Source organism: Bufo bufo, chromosome 4 (genome assembly GCF_905171765.1).
Source record: "Bufo bufo chromosome 4, aBufBuf1.1, whole genome shotgun sequence".
In the NCBI taxonomy this organism is placed as follows: Eukaryota; Metazoa; Chordata; class Amphibia; order Anura; family Bufonidae; genus Bufo; species Bufo bufo.
Genome location: NC_053392.1, coordinates 225,606,207 through 225,627,194, shown reverse-complemented (window position 1 = coordinate 225,627,194; position 20,988 = coordinate 225,606,207). Strand labels below are relative to the sequence as shown.

The following is a 20,988-nucleotide window of genomic DNA, read 5'->3' as shown; positions in this document are numbered from 1 at the left end:
CATTGACTCACCCCGGTCCAATCTAGAAATTACCTCTTCAAAGTGTCTGATTAAATTATTAAAGCAGTTGAATTAAAAGCAAAAGAATCTTACTGTATAATTATGCCACATGGTTTTGGAACAACTTAACATGAGCAATATTGTGGGGGGTTAAATTATCTTTACATTAGAGAAATAAAATAGCCCAGAGTGTTCACTGGCTCAACATAGTAACATAGTAACATAGTAACATAGTATATAAGGCCGAAAAAAGACATTTGTCCATCCAGTTCGGCCTGTTATCCTGCAAGTTGATCCAGAGGAAGAATAACTTTATTAGTAGGACTTAAACGGGTTGTGCCATGAAAAATGCTCTACATTTTAAAGCCTCATGCACACGGCCGTCGGGTGGCCGTGGCTGTATTGTGGCCCGCAAACGGCGGGTCGGCGATCCACGGCCACCAGTCGTGTGCACCGCGCATCACGGATGCAGACCCATTCACTTGAATGGGTCCGCAAATCCAGAGATGCGGAACAGAGTCACAGAACGGAACACCGGAAGCACTACGGAGTGCTTCTGTGGTGTTTCTTTCCGTGGTTCCGCATCGCAAAAAAAATATGACATGTCATATTTTTTTGCGGTGCGGACATACAACGGGCCCATTCAAGTTGAATGGGTCTGGCCCGCTGCGCGGATGTTGCCCGTGCATTGGGATCGCGATTGCGATCCCCAATGCACGGAACGGCCGCACAACGGCCGTGTGCATGAGGCATAAACTAGCATCTGGATTTGAATACTTTTAGAATTGCATGTACTTAGGGAACTTTCACACTAGCGTTATTCTTTTCCGGCATTGGGTTTTGTCCTAGGGTCTCAATACCAGAAAATAACTGATCAGTTTTGTCCTAATTCATTCTGAATGGAGAGCAATCCATTCAGGATGCATCAGGATGTCTTCAGTTCAGTCTTTTTGCCTTTTCAGGACGGAGATAATACCGCAGCATGCTGCGTTTTTATCTTCGTCCAAAATGCCGGAACACTTGCCAGAATGCCAGATCCAGTATTTTTTCCCATTGAAATGCATTAATGCCGGATCCGGCCCCGAGTGTTCCTGCAAAACGGATCAGTTTTTGTGGTCTGCGCATGCTCAGACCGCAAAAAAATTTGAAAAAAATAAATGCATTGAAATGCATTCAATGCATTTGTCAGACGGATCAGGATCCTGATCCTGATCCTGATCCGTCTGACAAATGCCATCAGTTTACATACGTTTTGACGGATCCAACAGGCAGTTCAGGTGACGGAATCCTCTGCCGCAAGTGTGAAAGTACCCTTAAAAGCTTAGTATAGTTACTGAGTTAATGAATAAAATGTATTTCTCTATCCACCTCAGTAATATCACTGAGGTGGTCATGTGTGCTCCGTTACATCCCTCAACTGCTAGCAGTCAAATGTACTGTTAGAAGCTATGACATTTAGAGGGAGAGAGCAGTAGAAAGGACAGCTCCCCTCTCCAGAAATGATGCAACCCATTAGAAAGGAAAATACTCCCTGATAAAGGGAACACCTCTTAGGCTGCCAGTTTGAAATAAATCTAGCAGATCCATGTGAAGTACAGGGTCTTTCTAGCATTGCGTATTTACCACAAAAAGAAACCTTTCAGTGACTAGCAGTGTCACATAATTACCTGTACACATCATTAGGGCTGTACCACGACTGCTCCTGGACTATGAGAAATCCATATGTCTGCATAGCTATTGTGAACAGCACGTTGTACACCACAGAAAACAGCATAGATGGAGAAATCAGTTGTCCTGGTGGTCTATACGGTGCTAGTTTATGATATGCAGGTGTCGAACTCACTGTAGAAAATGAGAAGATATTAAGAAGCTGAATGTCTATGTTTGTGATATAATACACTGACTCATTACATACACACTTGTTAGCTGCAATAACGTTAGTTCATAGCAACATACTGTATTAATAGCCAATGGGTCCAAAATTTCAATAAACTCACAAGGACACCGAAGGACAAATGAAATTCAGGGCCCTTAAAGGAGTTTCCAGATTTTTTTTTTAATTCCCCACACCCACTGCAAACTGTGAATTAATCTATACCTTACCACTTTGTTCTGGGCCCTATCTGTAAACTTCTGCATGGACAGGATCACTTATACTGCTGCAGTCAATGACTGGCTTCAGCAGTGGCATGTCCATGAGCAGCATGTGACCCAGGGGTAATGCAAGGCCACTCATTGGCTGCAGCAGTGAATGTGATCCTGCCTCTGTGAAAATTGGTAGACAGGGACTGGAAGTCCAGTGAAAACAGCCGAGAATCTACAGAAGTGGAACGCAGCAGGGGGCAGGTTAGTATACATTTCTTCACAGGTGGGTGCTGGGTGCAGGAAGGGGAGGGGGATTTAAAAAAAATCTTCAACAACCCCTTTAAAGTCTACTTCTTATTAGACCTTGCCATTGGCATGTTTACAGGAGACCTGTCAAGGAAGCTTGACTTTTGAATAAGTGAAAATCCATCAATGTCTAAGTACAGCCAAGCTGTGTGTACAGAGCCTCTACTGAGGCACAGGTTTAGTACAAGTATAATAATCATGTGCATTAACCCCTTAAGGACCCTGCCATATTTCACATTAAGGACCAGGCCATTTTTTGCAAATCTGACATGTGTTACTTTATGTGGTGATAACTTTAAAACTCGTTTACTTATCCAGGCCATTCTGAGATTGTTTTCTCGTCACATATTGTACTTCATGAGAGTGGTACAATTGAGTAAAAAAATAAAAATTTTATTTATTAAAAAAATGCCAAATATACCCAAAATGTTAAAAAATTAGCAAATTTCCAAATTTCAATTTCTCTACTTTTATAATAGTAATACTTCAAAAAATAGTTATTACTTTACATTCCCCATATGTCTACTTCATTTTTGGGTCATTTTGTGAATACCATTTTATTTTTTGGGGACGTTAAAAGGCTTAGAAGTTATAAGCAAATCTTAAAGGGAACCTGTCACCGGGATTTTGTGTATAGAGTTGAGGACATGGGTTGCTAGATGGCCGCTAGCACATCTGCAATACCCAGTCCCCATAGCTCTGTGTGCTTTTATTGTGTAAAAAAAACGATTTGATACATATGCAAATTAACCTGAGATGAGTCCTGTCCCTGACTCATCTCACATACAGGACTCATCTCAGGTTAATTTGCATATGTATCAAATCGTTTTTTTGACACAATAAAAGCACACAGAGCTATGGGGACTGGGTATTGCGGATGTGCTAGCGGCCATCTAGCAACCCATGTCCTCAGCTCTATACACAAAATCCCGGTGACAGGTTCCCTTTAAAATTTTTCTGAAAATTTCCAAAACCGACTTTTTAAGGACCAGTTCAGGTCTGAAGTCACTTTGTGAGGCTTAAATAATAGAAACCACCCAAAAATGACCCCATTTTAGAAACTAAACCCCTCAAGGTATTCAAAACTGATTTTACTAACTTTGTTAACCCTTTAAGTGTTTCACAAGAATTCATGGAAAATGGAGATGGAATTTCATAATTTCACTTTTTTGGCAGATTTTCCATTTTAATCCATTTTCTCCAGTAATAAAGCAAGGGTTAACAGCCAAACAAAACTCAATATTTATTGCCCTGATTCTTTAGTTTACAGAAACACCCTATATGTGGTCATAAACTGCTGTATGGGCACACGGCAGAGTGCAGAAGGAAAGGAATGGCATATGGTTTTTGGAAGGCAGATTTTGCTGGACTGGTTTTTTGACACCATGTCCCATTTGAAGACACCCTGATGCACCCCTAGAGTAGAAACTCCAAACAAGTTACACCATTTTAGAAACTACACCCCTCAAGGTATTTAAAACAGATTTTACAAACATTGTTAACCCTTTAGGTGTTCCACAAGAATTAATGGAAAATGGAGATTAAATTTCATAATTTCACTTTTTTGGCAGATTTTCCATTTTAATCCATTTTCTACAGTAACAAAGCAAGGGTTAACATCCAAACAAAACTCAATTTTTATTGCCCTGATTCTGTAGTTTACAGAAATATCCCATATGTGGTCGTAAACTGCTGTACGGGCACATGACAGGGTGCAGAAGAAAAGGAACGCCATATGGTTTTTAGAAGGCAGATTTCACTGGGATAATTTTAAGCTGCCGTGTCACATTTGAAGACCCCCTAATGCACCCCTAAAGTAGAAACTCAAAAAAGTGACCCCATTTTGGAAACTACGGGATAAGGTGGCAGTTTTGTTTGTACTATTTTAGGTTACATATGATTTTTAGTTGCTCTATATTACAATTTTTGTGAGGCAAGGTAACAAAAAATAGCTGTTTTGGCACCGTTTTTATTTATATTTATTTACAACGTTCATCTGACAGGTTAGATTATGTGCTATTTTTATAGAGCAGGTTGTTATGGACGCGACAATACGAAATATGACTTTTTTTGTTGTTTGTTTCAGTTTTACATAATAAAGCATTTTTGAAAGAAAATATTTTTTTGTGTCTCCACATTCTGAAAGCCATATTTTTTTTTATTTTTTGGGCGACTGTCTTATGTAGGGTATCATTTTTGCGAGATGAGATAACTGTTTGATTGGCACTATTTTGGGGTGCATATGACTTTTTGATCGCTTGCTATTACACTTTTTGTCATGTACAGTAAAGTGACAAAAAATGTTCTGAGAGCCATAGTTAGTTTATGTTTTGGGCTATTGTCTTAAGTAGGGTATACTTTTTTGCAGATTTGGCAATATTTTGGGGTGCATATGACTTTTTGCTATTACACACATTTCTGTGATGTAAGGTGACAAAAAATTGCTTTTTTTACACCGTTTTTTTTTTGTTTTTTTACGGTGTTCATCTGAGGGGTTAGGTCATGTGGTATTTTTATAGAGCAGGTTGTTACGGACGTGGCAATACCTAATATGTATACTTTTTTTAGTTTATTTAAGTTTTATACAATAATATAATTTTTTAAACAAAACATGTTTTAGTGTCTCCATATTCTGAGAGCCATATTTTTTTATGTTTTGGGTGATTGTCTTAGGTAGGGTATAATTTTTTGCGGGATTGGCGCTATTTTGGGGTGCATATGACTTTTTGCTATTACACACATTTTTGTCATGTAGGGTGACCAAAAATGGCTTTTTTGACACCGTTTTTATTTTTATCTTACTTTTTTTTTTTTATGGTGTTCATCTGAGGGGTTAGGTAATGTGACATTTTTATAGAGCCGGTCGATACGGACGTGGCTGTACCTAATATGTCTACTTTTCTTTTTTTCCCTATTGTTTACAATTTTTTTTTACTTTATTTTGGGATAAGGAGGCTTTTTTTTTCTTTTTTTTTTACTTGAAACTTTAAATTTTTTCGTAAAACTTTATTTTTTAACTTTCTTTTCCACTTTATTTTAACTTTTGGGGGTCTGATCCCCTTTACAATGCTTTACAATACTTCTGTATTGTAAAGCATTGGCTGTAAGTGTATTACTGAATGTAATACACTTCAGCCTGCTTGCCTGTGAGATCCAGAGGGCTGGATATCACAGGCTGTCACGGAAAGGCTGCCTTCCTTGCGATCGGGTCCCCGCCACAGCAGCGCGGGGACCCGATGACAGCTCTGATCCCCGCAAGTACATCGCACGTGCCATGGTCAGCACTGACCACGGAACATCAAGGGTTAATGCACTGGTATCAGTGATTTCACTATTGTCGGCGCATGCAACAGGGGTCCGGCTATCATCTCCTGCACCTGCTCAATCACCGTGCCGTACATGTCACGGACATCTGCACCGTATATGTACAGCACGGGTCCTTAAGGGGTTAAAGTGAAGATAGAGTTACAGTAGGGTCCTATAGTGTTATATGGGTGCCAGTGGTGTACCTCCCATAGAGGCAGACCACACAACTGCTATTGGGCCCATAGGGAAGGGGGGCCCGCAGTGGAGGATAGGATCCACCCCCTAATTACCTTCAATACTGGCTCCCATCCACCTTCAGTCTAAAATTTCTATTGTCAGCTAAAAGACCTTTGATTATGTCATCACAGGTCCTGTACATCTAGCAAGGAAACTGGACAGAGAATAGTGTAGTTCCCAGGTTAGAATAGTGCATCTGCTAGGACCTGTGGTGATGAGCAAATATAGAATGGCACTTACTACTTAACACACTTCATAATTCTTTATTTAATGTCAGAACAAAAATCAACTTCTTGTCTCAAATATGTTTGCATAGATTGTGTTGTGTACTATATATGAAAAAAACAATGAACAATTGAAATATGTACTTACTTGTTAGGAAAATTACAAACATGATTGCAAAGTCATGGACGAGAAACTGATTATTTCCAAATATGTTTCGTTGCTGGAATACATAAATGAACACAATTTTGACATTATGCTTACATATATTTAGACATTTTAGTAATTATAAAATAGCTTTTCAGCTTATATGTCTACTGCACCCCTAACAATATGGAAGAACACAGCAATTATTTTCTATAAGGTTTTATTACTATTAAAATGTTATTCCTTATTTGACAAAATCCAGTATTCATTAAAATAACAAGACTAATGTAGAAATGATTTAGTAGAACAGTTACCCAGTAGAGGAGTAAAGTGTTGATATATTCAATTAATCCAAACATAGCCATGTATTTAAACATGCAGAAAGATGTGACAAGGGCTGCCCGTCCTTCCCTGGAAAACAAAAAGAATAGGTTCACACCACGTTTCTGCATCCTATTTGAGGGTACCAATTTTTATTTTTTTGTTCACAATTAGAAAAAAATTTACCTTTCACACATGATGCAAAAGGATGTAATTGGAAAGTAAAGTGCAGTTTTTTATGCATTTTTGAAGCCACAATCAGTAGTGGATAATAAAAACTTCTCTTGTTGTGAATCTACCTCTGGTTTTGATGATAATAATAGAGTTGGTATAGAAATTGTCATTTCAACAAAATACTCAAAATAGCCTTGTGGGAAACAATTAAAAAGAAAAACTTTGATTCAATGAAAAACAAAAATGTCAGCAGCCAGAATCATCTGGCATAAAAAAAAAACTAACAAAATGGTAGGACAGCAATCGGCAGGTAGCAAGGAAAAAACCCTATCTGACAATAAAACACAGAGGAGTATACACAGATGATACAACCACACAATTCTCTATCCTATCCCTAATGGCATTACCGGTATAATTACAGCCTGTCCTGACTTGTCCCTGGAACCACTAGTAGAAGGTGGTTTCAAAGAGCCCTGTCTTATAGAGTATGCGGTATCCAGAGAGGGTAGAGGCAAACACTTTCATACAACCATGTATTTCATCTATCCCTTTTCAGACCCTGGGACAACAAAACAGGTTGTTGAGGAGACCTTGCATGTTTAGTGGAGAGTATACACAAAGAGTCAATGCTACCATTCACATACACACATCTGTCCCTGTGCTGTACCTTTGCAAGGCAGATTTTACCCTGCCCTAGTTTAATCCTATACATTTCTGTGCTACTGTATCATATGAGCACATAATCAGGGGTATGGTGACAGTAAGAAATGGCTAAATCAAGCACCATGACAGCAATAGGGGCTTGACTTTCTTTAGCAGTTATAAGACCCCACGCGATTTCAGCATTTAAATAGAGATGAATCCACCCACCCACATGGAACCAGAGTGGAAAGAGCCCAATGGTATTGCAACTGGCTCACAGTTATCTGGCAAGGGAGCGAGGTTAATGACAGAATGTGTTTGTAGTTACCAGGGGGAGATCCTGAGGAAGAGACATTGCCAGTGAATCTCCTTGACTGACTGTGAGTGCGAACTGTGAGAAAGAACTGAACTACCGAACAGGGAAAAATAATCATAGCTAGGCTAAAAAGAAAGAGAATTGGGGATCAAGGAGTACAGGGCACTGACGTTCTGAACTCAAAAGTGATAATGCCCATTAAAGTTATATAAATATACACTGCCTTGCAAAAGTATTCACCCCATTCACTTTTTTCATATTTTGTTACATTACAGGCTTAAGTTCAATGTTTTGTTAATCTGAATTTTATGTGATGGATCAGAACACAATAGTCTAAGTTGGTGAAGTGAAATGAGAAAAATATATAAATAAAACTATTGTTTAGAAATAGAAAACAGAAAATTGGCATGTTTTTCAGCAGCCGGGACTGGGAAACTGGTCAGAGTTGAGGGAAAGATGGATGGTGATAAATACAGGGATATTCTTGAGCAAAACCTGTACCATTCTGTGCATGATTTGAGGCTAGGACGGAGGTTCACCTTCCAGCAGGACAATGACCCCAAACACACTGCTAAAGCAACACTTGAGTGGTTTAAGGGGAAACATGTAAATGTGTTGGAATGGCCCAGTCAAAGCCCAGATCTCAATCCAATTGAAAATCTGTGATCAGACTTAAAGATTGCTGTTCACAAGCGCAAACCATCCAACTTGAAGGAGCTGGAGCAGTTTTGAAAGGAGAAATGGGCAAAAATACCAGAGGTAAGATGTGGCAAGCTCATAGAGAGTTATCCAAAGCGACTTGGAGCTGTGATTGCCGCAAAAGGTGGCTCTACAAAGTATTACATTTAGGGGGGTGAATAGTTATGCACATTGACTTTTTCTGTTATTTTGTCCTTTTTGTTGTTTGCTTCACAATAAAAAAAATAAAAAAAAACATCTTCAAACTTGTGGGCATGTTCTGTAAATTAAATTATGCAAATTCTCAAACAATCCATGTTAAATCCAGGTTGTGAGGCACCAACATTGAACTTAAGGCTGTAATGTAACAAAATACAGAAAAAAGTCAAGGGGGGTATATATATTGTTTTCCAAGTGGATTTCACTTACATGATCACAAATACAGGGAGTGCAGAATTATTAGGCAAGTTGTATTTTTGAGGATAAATTTTATTATTGAACAACAACCATGTTCTCAATGAACCCAAAAAACTCATTAATATCAAAGCTGAATATTTTTGGAAGTAGTTTTTACTTTGTTTTTAGTTTTAGCTATTTTAGGGGGATATCTGTGTGTGCAGGTGACTATTACTGTGCATAATTATTAGGCAACTTAACAAAAAACAAATATATACCCATTTCAATTATTTATTTTTACCAGTGAAACCAATATAACATCTCAACATTCACAAATATACATTTCTGACATTCAAAAACAAAACAAAAACAAATCAGTGACCAATATAGCCACCTTTCTTTGCAAGGACACTCAAAAGCCTGCCATCCATGGATTCTGTCAGTGTTTTGATCTGTTCACCATCAACATTGCGTGCAGCAGCAACCACAGCCTCCCAGACACTGTTCAGAGAGGTGTACTGTTTTCCCTCCTTGTAAATCTCACATTTGATGATGGACCACAGGTTCTCAATGGGGTTCAGATCAGGTGAACAAGGAGGCCATGTCATTAGATTTTCTTCTTTTATACCCTTTCTTGCCAGCCACGCTGTGGAGTACTTGGACGCGTGTGATGGAGCATTGTCCTGCATGAAAATCATGTTTTTCTTGAAGGATGCAGACTTCTTCCTGTACCACTGCTTGAAGAAGTTGTCTTCCAGAAACTGGCAGTAGGACTGGAAGTTGAGCTTGACTCCATCCTCAACCCGAAAAGGCCCCACAAGCTCATCTTTGATGATACCAGCCCAAACCAGTACTCCACCTCCACCTTGCTGGCGTCTAAGTCGGACTGGAGCTCTCTGCCCTTTACCAATCCAGCCACGGGCCCATCCATCTGGCCCATCAAGACTCACTCTCATTTCAGTGGCGTAGGGATCGCCATAGCAACCATAGCAGTGGCTATGGGGCCCTACGCCACTGGGGGCCCGTCCGGACCGCATCATTATTTTTTTTTTTTTATTAATACACTACACACAGGCAGGCCCGCCGGCCCGCCCGCCCGCCCAGTGTAGTGGGCGGGGATCGGGCGGTCCGCGGCTCGGGCCTGACTGGGGGAAAGGAAGGAAGCCAACAGGAACAGGAAGGAGGAGCTGTAGTAGGAGCAGGCGGGCCCGGGCCGGGGGCCGGGCGCACTGTCTGCCGCACGCACAAGGAAGGAGATTCGGAGAACATGAGGTAGGCGGTGGAGGGGGCCGGAACGGGGGCGTAGCGGAGGCGGAGCCAGGCTGGCACCAGTGCCGCAGTGCATGCAGTAAAGATTTCCTCCGGCTCCGCCTCCTAGAGTCCTAGTAACTAGAGGGAGTACTCAGGAGGCGGACTCAGGCGGTGGAGGGGGCGGGGTCGGGCCGGTGGAGTGACCTAACTTCAATTCCCTTATCTCCTGCTTATCTAGTGCTCTGAATCATTCACTGAAGGGGCATCTTTAGGTCAAAACATTCGGGGCTTCAGCCCCGGATGTTTTGACCAATGCCCCGAATGTTATGCTGGCAGTCATTTCCACACAATCTCCTGCACAGCCCGGAGCCTGACTCCGCCCACTCATGTGACTGATCATGTGCTCCTGACATCATGCAAGGTCCTTTAGCCCACTAGGAACTATCATCTCCTGAGGTAGGACATGTGAATGGAGCATTTCTAGGTGCATGTTTTGGCTGTATTCTGCCCCCCTGCCCTGTACTGTACCCCTCTGCTGCACTGTGTATACCCCCTATGCTGTATTTTGCCCCCCTGCCCTGTACTGTGTACCCCATGCTGTATTCTGCCCCCTACCCTATGCTGCACTGTGTGTGCCTCCTGCCCTGTACTGCACCACCTATGCTGCACTGTGTGTGCCCCCTATGCTGCACTGTGTGTGCCCCCTGCCTTATACTGTACCCCCTATAATGCACTGTGCCTCCTATTCCTCACTGTGTGTGTGGCTCCTGACCTGTACTGTGCCCCCTATGCTGCACTTTGTGTGCCCCCTGCCTTATACTGTACCCCCTATAATGCACTGTGCCCCCTATGCTGCACTGTGTATGCCCCCTGCCCAGTATTGTGCCCGCTATGCTGTACCCCTTGCCCTTTAGTGTGCCCCCTATGCTGCATTGTACCCCTACTCTGCACTGTGCGTCCCCCCTCTTGCCCTGTACTGAACCCCCTATACTATGCTGTGCCCTGTACATTGCAGCCTCCCTTCTCTGTCTCTAGTGCTTGCCACTTGGCACTATCATGGCACACTAAGGCCGGTTTCACATCACGTTTTGCCATTCGTCTAATGCAGGGGTGGGCACTCCAGCTGGGCTTTGCACTCCAGCTGTTGTGAAACTACAACTCCCAGCATGCATTATTGCTCTTCTCATAACTCTCATAGAAATTAATGGAACATGCTGGGAATTGTGTTTCACAACAGCTGGAGTGCTGAAGGTTGCTGACCCCTGGTAATGTATACATAAAATGTATATGTTAACAGGTGACTCAGACTGACACCATCAAAAAAAATGATATGTTAATGTATACGTTTTTTTTTTTAACAGACTTTGCAGGATACAAAACCGTAGTGTGCTGCGCTTTTGTATCCCATTTTCCAATGTATACATCAAACGGATGGCAAAAATGTGATGTGAACTCTCCCTTACATATGCACATATAGGATACCAGGATAGTCATGGAGGGGGGGCCCCATACAAAATTTTGCTGTGGGGCCCAGTCAGTTCTAGCTACGCCCCTGTCTCATTTCATCAGTCCATAAAACCTTAGAAAAATCAGTCTTGAGATATTTCTTGGCCCAGTCTTGACGTTTCAGCTTGTGTGTCTTGTTCAGTGGTGGTCGTCTTTCAGCCTTTCTTACCTTGGCCATGTCTCTGAGTATTGCACACCTTGTGCTTTTGGGCACTCCAATGATGTTGCAGCTCTAAAATAGGGCCAAACTGGTGGCAAGTGGCATCTTGGCAGCTGCACGCTTGACTTTTCTCAGTTCATGGGCAGTTATTTTGCGCCTTGGTTTTTCCACACGCTTCTTGCGACCCTGTTGACTATTTTGAATGAAACGCTTGATTGTTCGATGATCACGCTTCAGAAGCTTTGCAATTTTAAGAGTGCTGCATCCCTCTGCAAGATATCTCACTATTTTTGACTTTTCTGAGCCTGTCAAGTCCTTCTTTTGACCCATTTTGCCAAAGGAAAGAAAGTTGCCTAATAATTATGCACACCTGATATAGGGTGTTGATGTCATTAGACCACACCCCTTCTCATTACAGAGATGCACATCACCTAATATGCTTAATTGGTAGTAGGCTTTCGAGCCTATACAGCTTGGAGTAAGACAACATGCATAAAGAGGATGATGTGGTCAAAATACTCATTTGCCTAATAATTCTGCACGCAGTGTACGCCTCCTGAATTCTCTGAAGATTTTGCCCACATATTTGGTCCCACATCGACAGGTACATAGATAGATCACTCAGGAGTAGTGATGGACGAACTTCGGCCGGGACGGTTCGCGAACGCAATCAAATGTTCGCCAACCGCAAGTTCGCGGCGGGCCCAATTCACTTTAATGGCAGGCTAACCTGAAAAACCTTCAGCTCATATTTGCGGTCACCAAATACTTAGTAGAAATGTGCAAATAGTCCCACAACATGGACAGTGACATACTAGAGGGGGATCAAAGACAAAAATTCCCACAAAAAAAAAAGTATCTTAATCAGGGGACATTTTTATGCATCTTAAAGGGAAATTCTCTGAAATGTGCCCTGTTGGAGCCTAGAATTTTTTTATTTTAGGCCACAGGAGTACGGGCCTTAAAAATTAGGCATTCATCTGACATAAAAGAAATTCTGATTATGTGGCTCGAGGTACATTATGCGGTCAATGGATAAAAAATTTACTGTAGGCCACTGGACTACAGGCCCCAAACATTAGGCATTCACCGGACAGAAAAGATCAAGTGATTATGTGGCCGGAGGTATATTACAAGGTCAATGGATATCAATTTTACTGCAGGCCTGTACAAATACAGGTCTAATACATATGTTTAAAAGAACTAAAAATATAAAATTGGATTAAAAACATGGCCAACGAAATCCCCCCTCTTGAAAAAAAAACTAATTATAATAGTTGAAATTCGATAACACGTGATCGTCACTGGTGTTGAATTCCTCCGAGGCCCCAACTATTAGGCATTCACCGTACAGAAAAGAAAGTAAGTATGTGGCTAGAGGTAGATTACATGGTCATTTGATATCAATTTTACAGCAGCAAAACCGCAAACAAATGCTGCACTACCCAAATGCACTATATAGAAAGTATATTATTGGTGTATCACACCCCTGCTTTAATCAGTCTTTTTGTGGGGCAAATGGTATTTCACACCAGTAGAAATTATTTGTTCCAATGTCGTTTGTCACTATCTGTAGCTGAGGTAACGCAGCTAAACCGCAAACAAATTCTGCACTACCTAAATGCACTAAATAGAAAGTATATTATTGGTATATAACACCCCAGCTTCAATCAGTTTTTTTGGGGGGCAACTGGTATATCACACCAGTAGAAATTATTTGTTCCAATGTCGTTTGTCACTATCTGTAGCTGAGGTAACGCAGCTAAACCGCAAACAAATTCTGCACTACCTAAATGCACTAAATAGAAAGTATATTATTGGTATATAACACCCCAGCTTCAATCAGTTTTTTGGGGGGGCAACTGGTATATCACACCAGTAGAAATTATTTGTTCCAATGGTGTTTGTCACTATCTGTAGCTGAGGTAACGCAGCTAAACCGCAAACAAATGCTACACTACCCAACTGCACTATATAGAAAGTATATAATTGGTATATAACACCCCTGCTTCAATCAGTTTTTTTAGGGGGCAACTGGTATGTCACACCGGTAGAAATTATTTGTTCCAATGGCGTTTGTCTCTACTGTATATGTAGCTGAGGTAACGCAGCAAAACCGCAAACAAATGCTACACTACCCAAATGCATTATATAGAAAGTATTTTATTGGTATATCACACCCCTGCTTTAATCGTTTTTTTGGGGGGGCAACTGGTATTTCACACCAGTAGAAATTATTTGTTCCAATAGCGTTTGTCACTCTGTGCAGCTGAGGTAACGCAGCTAAACCGCAAACAAATGCTGCACTACCTAAATGCACTATATAGAAAGTATATTATTGGTATATAACCCCCCTGTTCAATCATTTTTTGGGGGGGCAACTGGTATTTCACACCAGTAGAAATTATTTGTTCCAATAGCGTTTGTCCCTCTGTGTAGCTGCAGTATTGCAGCAGAACCCCCCACAACTGCTGCACAATACAAATGCACTATAATATACTTTCTATGTTAGAAAGTATATTATAAGTATATTTCTCCCCTCAGTAAGTCACACCTATCGATAGCACACCTATACTAGTCCTTAAAGGGACTTTTGTGGCCCTATTAGCTAGCATTTGGTGTCCCTAACAGTCTGTCTCTGCTCCACACAGCAACCTCTCCCTACACTGGCAAAAAACTGAATGTAAAATGGCGGCCAATTGGCTGTCCTGTACTACCTGATGGATGTGTCATGGGTCAAAGTTCGCAATGTTGTTTTAAGTATCTAAAAATTAACATTTATTGCTTGTCCTTAAAATTTACTAACTAGAACTAACATGATTAAAACTTAAATCACTCTCATGTTACATTTTAGCCAGCCAGTGCCTTGCAAAGCAACAAGTTCTGACACAATAATGAATAACTAGTGAGCGCTAGGAGGGCATTCGCTATCAGTAGGTAGCGCACTGTGAAACAAACAGTGTGCACCAAATAGAGCACGGTAGATCCTGTGTGGAGATAGTGGAGATAGCCAGGTAGCCATAAGTGAAGATTGTCCTCCAGTGGTCTCACAGCAATATTCAGATTACTAGAGTTTTAATCACGTTAGCTCTAGTTAGTAAATTTTAAGGACAAGCAATAAATGTTAATTTTTAGATACTTAAAACAACACGTGTCAACCCAGAGACAATTACTGGTCCTAGTGACCAATTGTAAATAATCAGTTTGTCATGTCTCAACACGTGTTAGTGGGTCAAATGTAATTAAAATGGGTCAAAGTTCTTCACAATGTAAAAGAATATGGCGCTGGCGGACATTACCTATATGTTCGCCCATTCAGCGAACAAGCAAAGTTCACCGCGAAACGACCGCCGGGCGAACTGCTCTACTCAGGAGGAGCATCAATTATTGAGAGAGCTTATATAAAACTATTGATGTGTAGTAGAGCACACACTAGCCACAACAATATGTGCCCTTGATGTCAAGGGGGAACCATGTCTCACTTTGTTTACTTGTTTACCCAGGTTGTGACATCACCTACAGGTAATGGAAGGGTGATCTCCTATTAGACATCCAGTTTTAAATTGTCCCAATACTTCAAAATATGGGCTGATTTTCAAGGTACCAATAATGCGAGTCTCCAGATTCATATTCAACAATAATTCCTCCCTGTTAGTTTGATATGCCCTGTTGAGAATTTGGGATAGCCTGTGTTGCAGATCCTCCTCTGGAGGTCAGATGTTGCCTTTTTATATTCAAAGATGAACAGTTTCTATGGCTCTCAGATACTGAGCCTTGGGAATGCCTGATTTGAGGGCCAATTGATGCCAACTGTCTGATGTCAATAGATTATTAGTGTTGATTGCGAATATTCTAATTGCGACTTTTTATCGTGAATATTGGCACTTCAAGAATTTGCAAACATCTAGAATATAGTGCTATATCTTCGTAATCGCGAATATTCTAGATTTTGTTTCATCAGTGCCCATGATCCCTCACTGCTTTTTGCTTGTGGGCTAAGGATAAGGCTGCAAAATCTTTGAATTTAGGAGTAGTGTTGATCGCTAATTTTCGTATCGCAAATTTTTATCGCAAATTTTCTGATTGCCCATTTTTTGCAATCAAGAAAATAATGACTGGAGATCATAAATTCTTAAATTTGCAAATATATGACGAATATTCGCTCATATATTAACGAAATATCGCGAATTGGAATATTGCCCCTGCCGCTCATCACTGCAGATTATTGGTCACAGTTGTATTGCTAAACATGTTGATGAAAATCTGAGCATCCATCTCTAAGGTGATGATCAGATCAAGAAAAGTGATACTGGTGGTCTGGATATCTTTTGTCAGTAACAGGCCCAGGCCATTCTGATTGAGAAAGTTGAACAATTCATTTAGATGCCCTGCCACAAAATTTACAACATAATCAATGTATCTAAGCCACTTCGAGATGGATGATGTCCATTGCTCAGTCTGACTGCCAAAGACCACAGTATCCTCTGAGCTGGTGGAAGTATTTCTGATTGCAACTAAAGAAATTATGTGTAAGTAAGAACATCAGTAGATGCAAAACTAAGGATTCAATTCATAGTGGTATAACTGTTGAGAAATGTTGCATCCAAGTGTGTGAGGGATGAGAATCATGCCCAGACCACAGAAAACCCCATTAAGTCTTCAGAGTACATCTGTGGTATCCTTGACATAGGAAGGGAGACTCTGAACAAAGAGATATAGTATGTAATCAATATTAACACTTGAGACAATGGGACAGTGGGTTCAGCCCCTTATGTAATTTAGGTAAGCTATAAAAAGTCACCACCTGTGTGTGAATGGGTAACATCTAGTTGTATTTTTGGCAATCGATGAGTCCCTCATGTAGATCAATATAAGGACATCTGCCTTTCTATACTATAAAATCAGGAATGCTATCAAGTTCTACTGTAGATGGCAACCCCCAATTGATCTTCTCCCCACAGGTGGCGACTTTTAGGTTGCTTTTTTTTTATTCAATCTTTATTTAAAAATAAATGTATACAACAGCTATGCATCATCCATAAAAATAGTAAAGGATTACAGGCAATAAACATGTGGATAACTCCAATTAAAGAAGAAAAGAGGAGAAAAACATGAACATGGAAATTTCTGACAACAGTCTGTACCACATCATATTTGCAAAGGAATACATACATACATTGGGCAATGCCTTAATCTGCCATTGTCATGTGTGTGGCAGGATTGGTGTTCCCATCATCTTTGAGGGAGAATTGGACTTTAGATTTTCCCTTGGTGGTACAATCAAACTGTGCTTTTCCATAATAAGATTTGTTATAATTATGTCCCCACATAATGCTTCTCTGGAAAAGACACATGCAAGCTATTCTCCTTTCCAAAAGGTAAGGGAAACAGAGTATCTCATACCAGGAATCCATCTCTTTCTGGATAACTACCGTTTAACACAGCCAAGCAAAACTATTTTTGTCTGCCTTAGAGGCCTTGGTTGGGGTACAAATTCTTCTTACGGAGGTATGGAGTATGTATGAGGAGTATTGTCAGCCAGTCAACGCTCCTCTGGGTTTCTGAGAGGAGCCCAAAACAAATCCTCAAAAATTAGAGTTCATTAGAATTTTGAAGTTTTGGAGAAATTCAGGACTGATTCTGATTCTGTAGAATTCACCCATCTGTACTGTCAGTCACTGAGTGGTACCACAGATGTGACTCTGATGCATAAAAAGAGGTTTACATGTATGAATTACTGGTTTTACTGAATTTTTTCTCATAAAACTATATATCAATCTGCTCCATACTGCCTGCAGATTGCATTTTCATGGTGACAGGTTCTCTTTAATGATGAATGTTATCAATAGAATTGCAACATATGGCTAAGATTATTACTTATAAATGACTTTGCTTACTTGAGTAAATCTGGGACACATTTAATATTGGTGACGTGAGAGTTAAAAGGAGCAGCCACTGAGGCCTCGGCTACTGACAATGAAATTCCAGCGTTGGCCATTTTCAGAGCCTAAAAGAACAACATAATGGTTATTTTTCTTGTAAGGAACTACTGTTTCTGTTCAAGATCCTTTAAAAAAACAAACAAAAAAAAACACTACTTAGATAGCTCCCACTGACTGCGGTCTCTTCCTGGTGTACGGTCAGAGCTGTGTTGTGTGCTCTCACCGTTCAGATGCTAAACGTCCACTGTTCCCTTCCCTTCTCGGAGCTTGAGTCTCACACACACATTGAGAGCCTATGGTATCAGTCTCATGTGACATAGTAAAAATGAATAATGTGGATTTGTTCTAATAAGAAAGGATATTAATAGAGATGAGCAAACTTTGAAAGATTCGAATTCTGGCAAGCAATTCGGTTCATTACGAATTACTTCATCACAAATCGCTTTCCATTGTATAGAGCAGACGCAGTGACGTGGAACAGGGTTTGTGTCGGCCCCCCGCCATTTAACCCCTCAGAGGCCGCGTTAAATGCTGATCGCGGCATATGTGACTCACATTCAGCTGCTAAGGGGTTAATCAGGGGTTAAAGAACTTGATCGTGCAGAGGCCATCAGCGATGATGTCACCGTGCGAACCCCACGTGATCACATGGCGAGGCCATCACGCTCACAGCAAGTCCTTTGGCGGGTCTTCTTCAATCAAGATGGAGCAGATGGCCTCTCCACAATCAGGTGGATTAGTCGAGTATACTTTTTTTACTTTCAGCCACCATTTTAGGAAAAATTGATTCATTACCACGAAGCGTGAGGAAATTCGCCTTTGTGGCGAATCAAATTTTTCCTGAAATTCAGATCGAATTCCACTTCAGACACTTCGATTCGCTCAACATTAGACATTATATAGAATGTTAAAAACGGCTATGAATGTACTTTTGTGCACTTACCGCACAGTCATTAGCTCCATCTCCACACATCCCTACATAGTAGCTGAAAAACACAGAACATTGTAGATTTTATTTCAACAATCAAACAAGGCAACTATTACATTAGCCAGATAATATCATATATTTACAGTACTTGATATGGTAAATGAGAAGTTTCGGCTCCCTTTAAACTTCTAGGGATAGCTGTCAATACAATACACTGCTCACGCTGACGCTTTCTTATTCCTAAGATGATGTAGCTACTTGGAGCTTTTAGCATCTTTTGGATGTCCTTGAACACAACATGTACTGTAAATACTTAGGGGTTATCTGATATCTAAAATATCCCCCCCTAATGCCTGGGCCCCTTGTATGGATTATACCTACCTGCTCCCCTGCCCCCCGTGGGGCTCCAGATCTCTGCATGGCAGCTGCTGCATCTCCACTCGGATCAAAAAATCTGGCGACGGGGGAGCAGCCAATAGCAGGCTGCGACGGTCAACAGCCTCAAAGGGGGCTGCTATTGGCTGTTCCCCTGTTGCCAGGGATACAGAGTGATGCGGGTGGCCGGGGAGCAGGTACGTATAATCCATACAATGGGCCCGGGTATTGGGGGGAATATTTTAGATATCGGATAACCCTTTTTAACCTATAAAGGAACCCTTTTTAACCTATAAAGATAAGTTCACATCACCTTTTTGCCATCTGTTTAATGTATACAAAAAATGTATACATTAATGGCTGACTCTGACTGATATCGTACAGTGGCATCCATCAAAATAAAGTTCCATTTAAAAAAAAAAAAAAACCTATACATTAATGTACACATGTTTTTTTTGTTTTTTTTTTTTTACCGGCCTCTGCGGGGTACAAAAGCGTGGTGTGCTGTGCTACACTTTTGTATCCCTTTTTCCCCTAATGTATGCATTAAAAGGATGTCAAAAATGGGATGTGAACCCACCCTAACTACTGTATCTATCTGATATCTATCTATCAATCTATCTATTAGTTATCTAATATCTATCTATCTATCTATCTAATATCTATCTAATATCTATCTATCTAATATCTATCTATCTATATCTATCTAATATCTATCTAATATCTATCTATCTCATATCTATCTATCTATTTGTAATGTCTATCTATCGATCTAATCTATTTTTTTGGATAATAGAATAATCACTACATTGTCTCCCAAAAGCTCTTTTATTTTCTTCTAACAGTGTTAATCTAGCTTGGCCTTGTGTTATCTTTCTATACACAACACTTACTCAAGCTTTCGAAATTCATCTATAATTGCTGATTTCTGCCCAGGGGACATTCTTGCAAAAACTGTGCCGTTTAATATTATCTGTGGGGGAAAAAAAATTAATCATGATGCTTTGTTGCTGCTTTTAAAACTTACGTTTTGACCAAAAATACCAATATCCAGGTATGTTGTTCCTTATCTGTTTGTGGTGTGCGATTACCAGCTTTTTAACCCCTTGACTACCAGTGCGTACATGTGCGTTGGAAGTAGTCACTTTAAATTTGGCACCCAAAGAGGAGCACAAAGGGCAACATAGCTGCCGAGTTTCTGCTGTTTCAAACAGCAGAGGCCCGGAACTAACGTCTGGCAATAACACAGATTGTAGACATATAACGCCTAATGGTTAATTGTGATCATGGCATCTGAGTGGTGAAAATGCTGGAGCCACAAGCTCCCATGCTGTTAACAGTTTTTTTTTTTACCTATGCCTATCACTGAAATATTCCAATACAGGCCTGTAGATGGCAGCACAGTAATGGTCTATTTCAAGGATCATCAACCTCTGGCACTACAGCTCTTCTGAAACTACAACTCTCACTGAACTGGATGGACGTATGTCTTTTTTTCAGCCTTATAAACAATGTTACTTCTATAGGAGATACGAGCATGTGTGCATGCTGGGAGTTGTAGTTTCACAGCAGCTAGAGTGCCAAAGGTTGCTGATCCCTGGTCTATTCTGTAATGGATCAAAATCCATTAGTGAATATAAATGGCAATCTAAAGATTTCTTGTTATGGACACTTAGGGTGACTAAAAAAAAAAGTTAAAAAAACCCCTCAAAACTCTCTCCCCAAAATACAGATGGCCCCACAAAAAATGAGCCCTCACACAGCTCATAGACAACTTATGGGGGTGAGAATATAGTGATGAAAAGAACAAAAAAAAAAAGAATTTCAAAGTTTTATATTTTTTTTGTATTAAAACACGAGAAAAATGATATAAATGTGGTATTGTTATAATTATACTTACCCAGAGAATGAAGGTAAAAGGGAATGACGTAAAAATAAAAGAAAAAAACAGTTAGTGTTGATCGAGCACCAAAGTACTCGGGTGCTCGAGTAGAAC

General features: G+C 40.5%; 1 protein-coding gene across 1 annotated transcript in view; it reads right to left on the bottom strand.

Annotated features, from left to right (window-relative positions):
- The window catches only part of LOC120997962 (probable cation-transporting ATPase 13A4), a 189,958-nt gene that overhangs the window by 34,482 nt on the left and 134,488 nt on the right, over positions 1–20,988 (bottom strand). Inside the window, exons 21-26 of the mRNA XM_040428344.1 lie at positions 19,886–19,965; positions 18,633–18,675; positions 17,645–17,754; positions 6,618–6,714; positions 6,307–6,379; positions 1,668–1,842 (exon numbers count right to left, since the gene is read on the bottom strand). Of these exons, the coding sequence (XP_040284278.1) occupies positions 1,668–1,842; positions 6,307–6,379; positions 6,618–6,714; positions 17,645–17,754; positions 18,633–18,675; positions 19,886–19,965 (578 nt within the window). The remainder of the gene's footprint in view (positions 1–1,667; positions 1,843–6,306; positions 6,380–6,617; positions 6,715–17,644; positions 17,755–18,632; positions 18,676–19,885; positions 19,966–20,988) is intronic.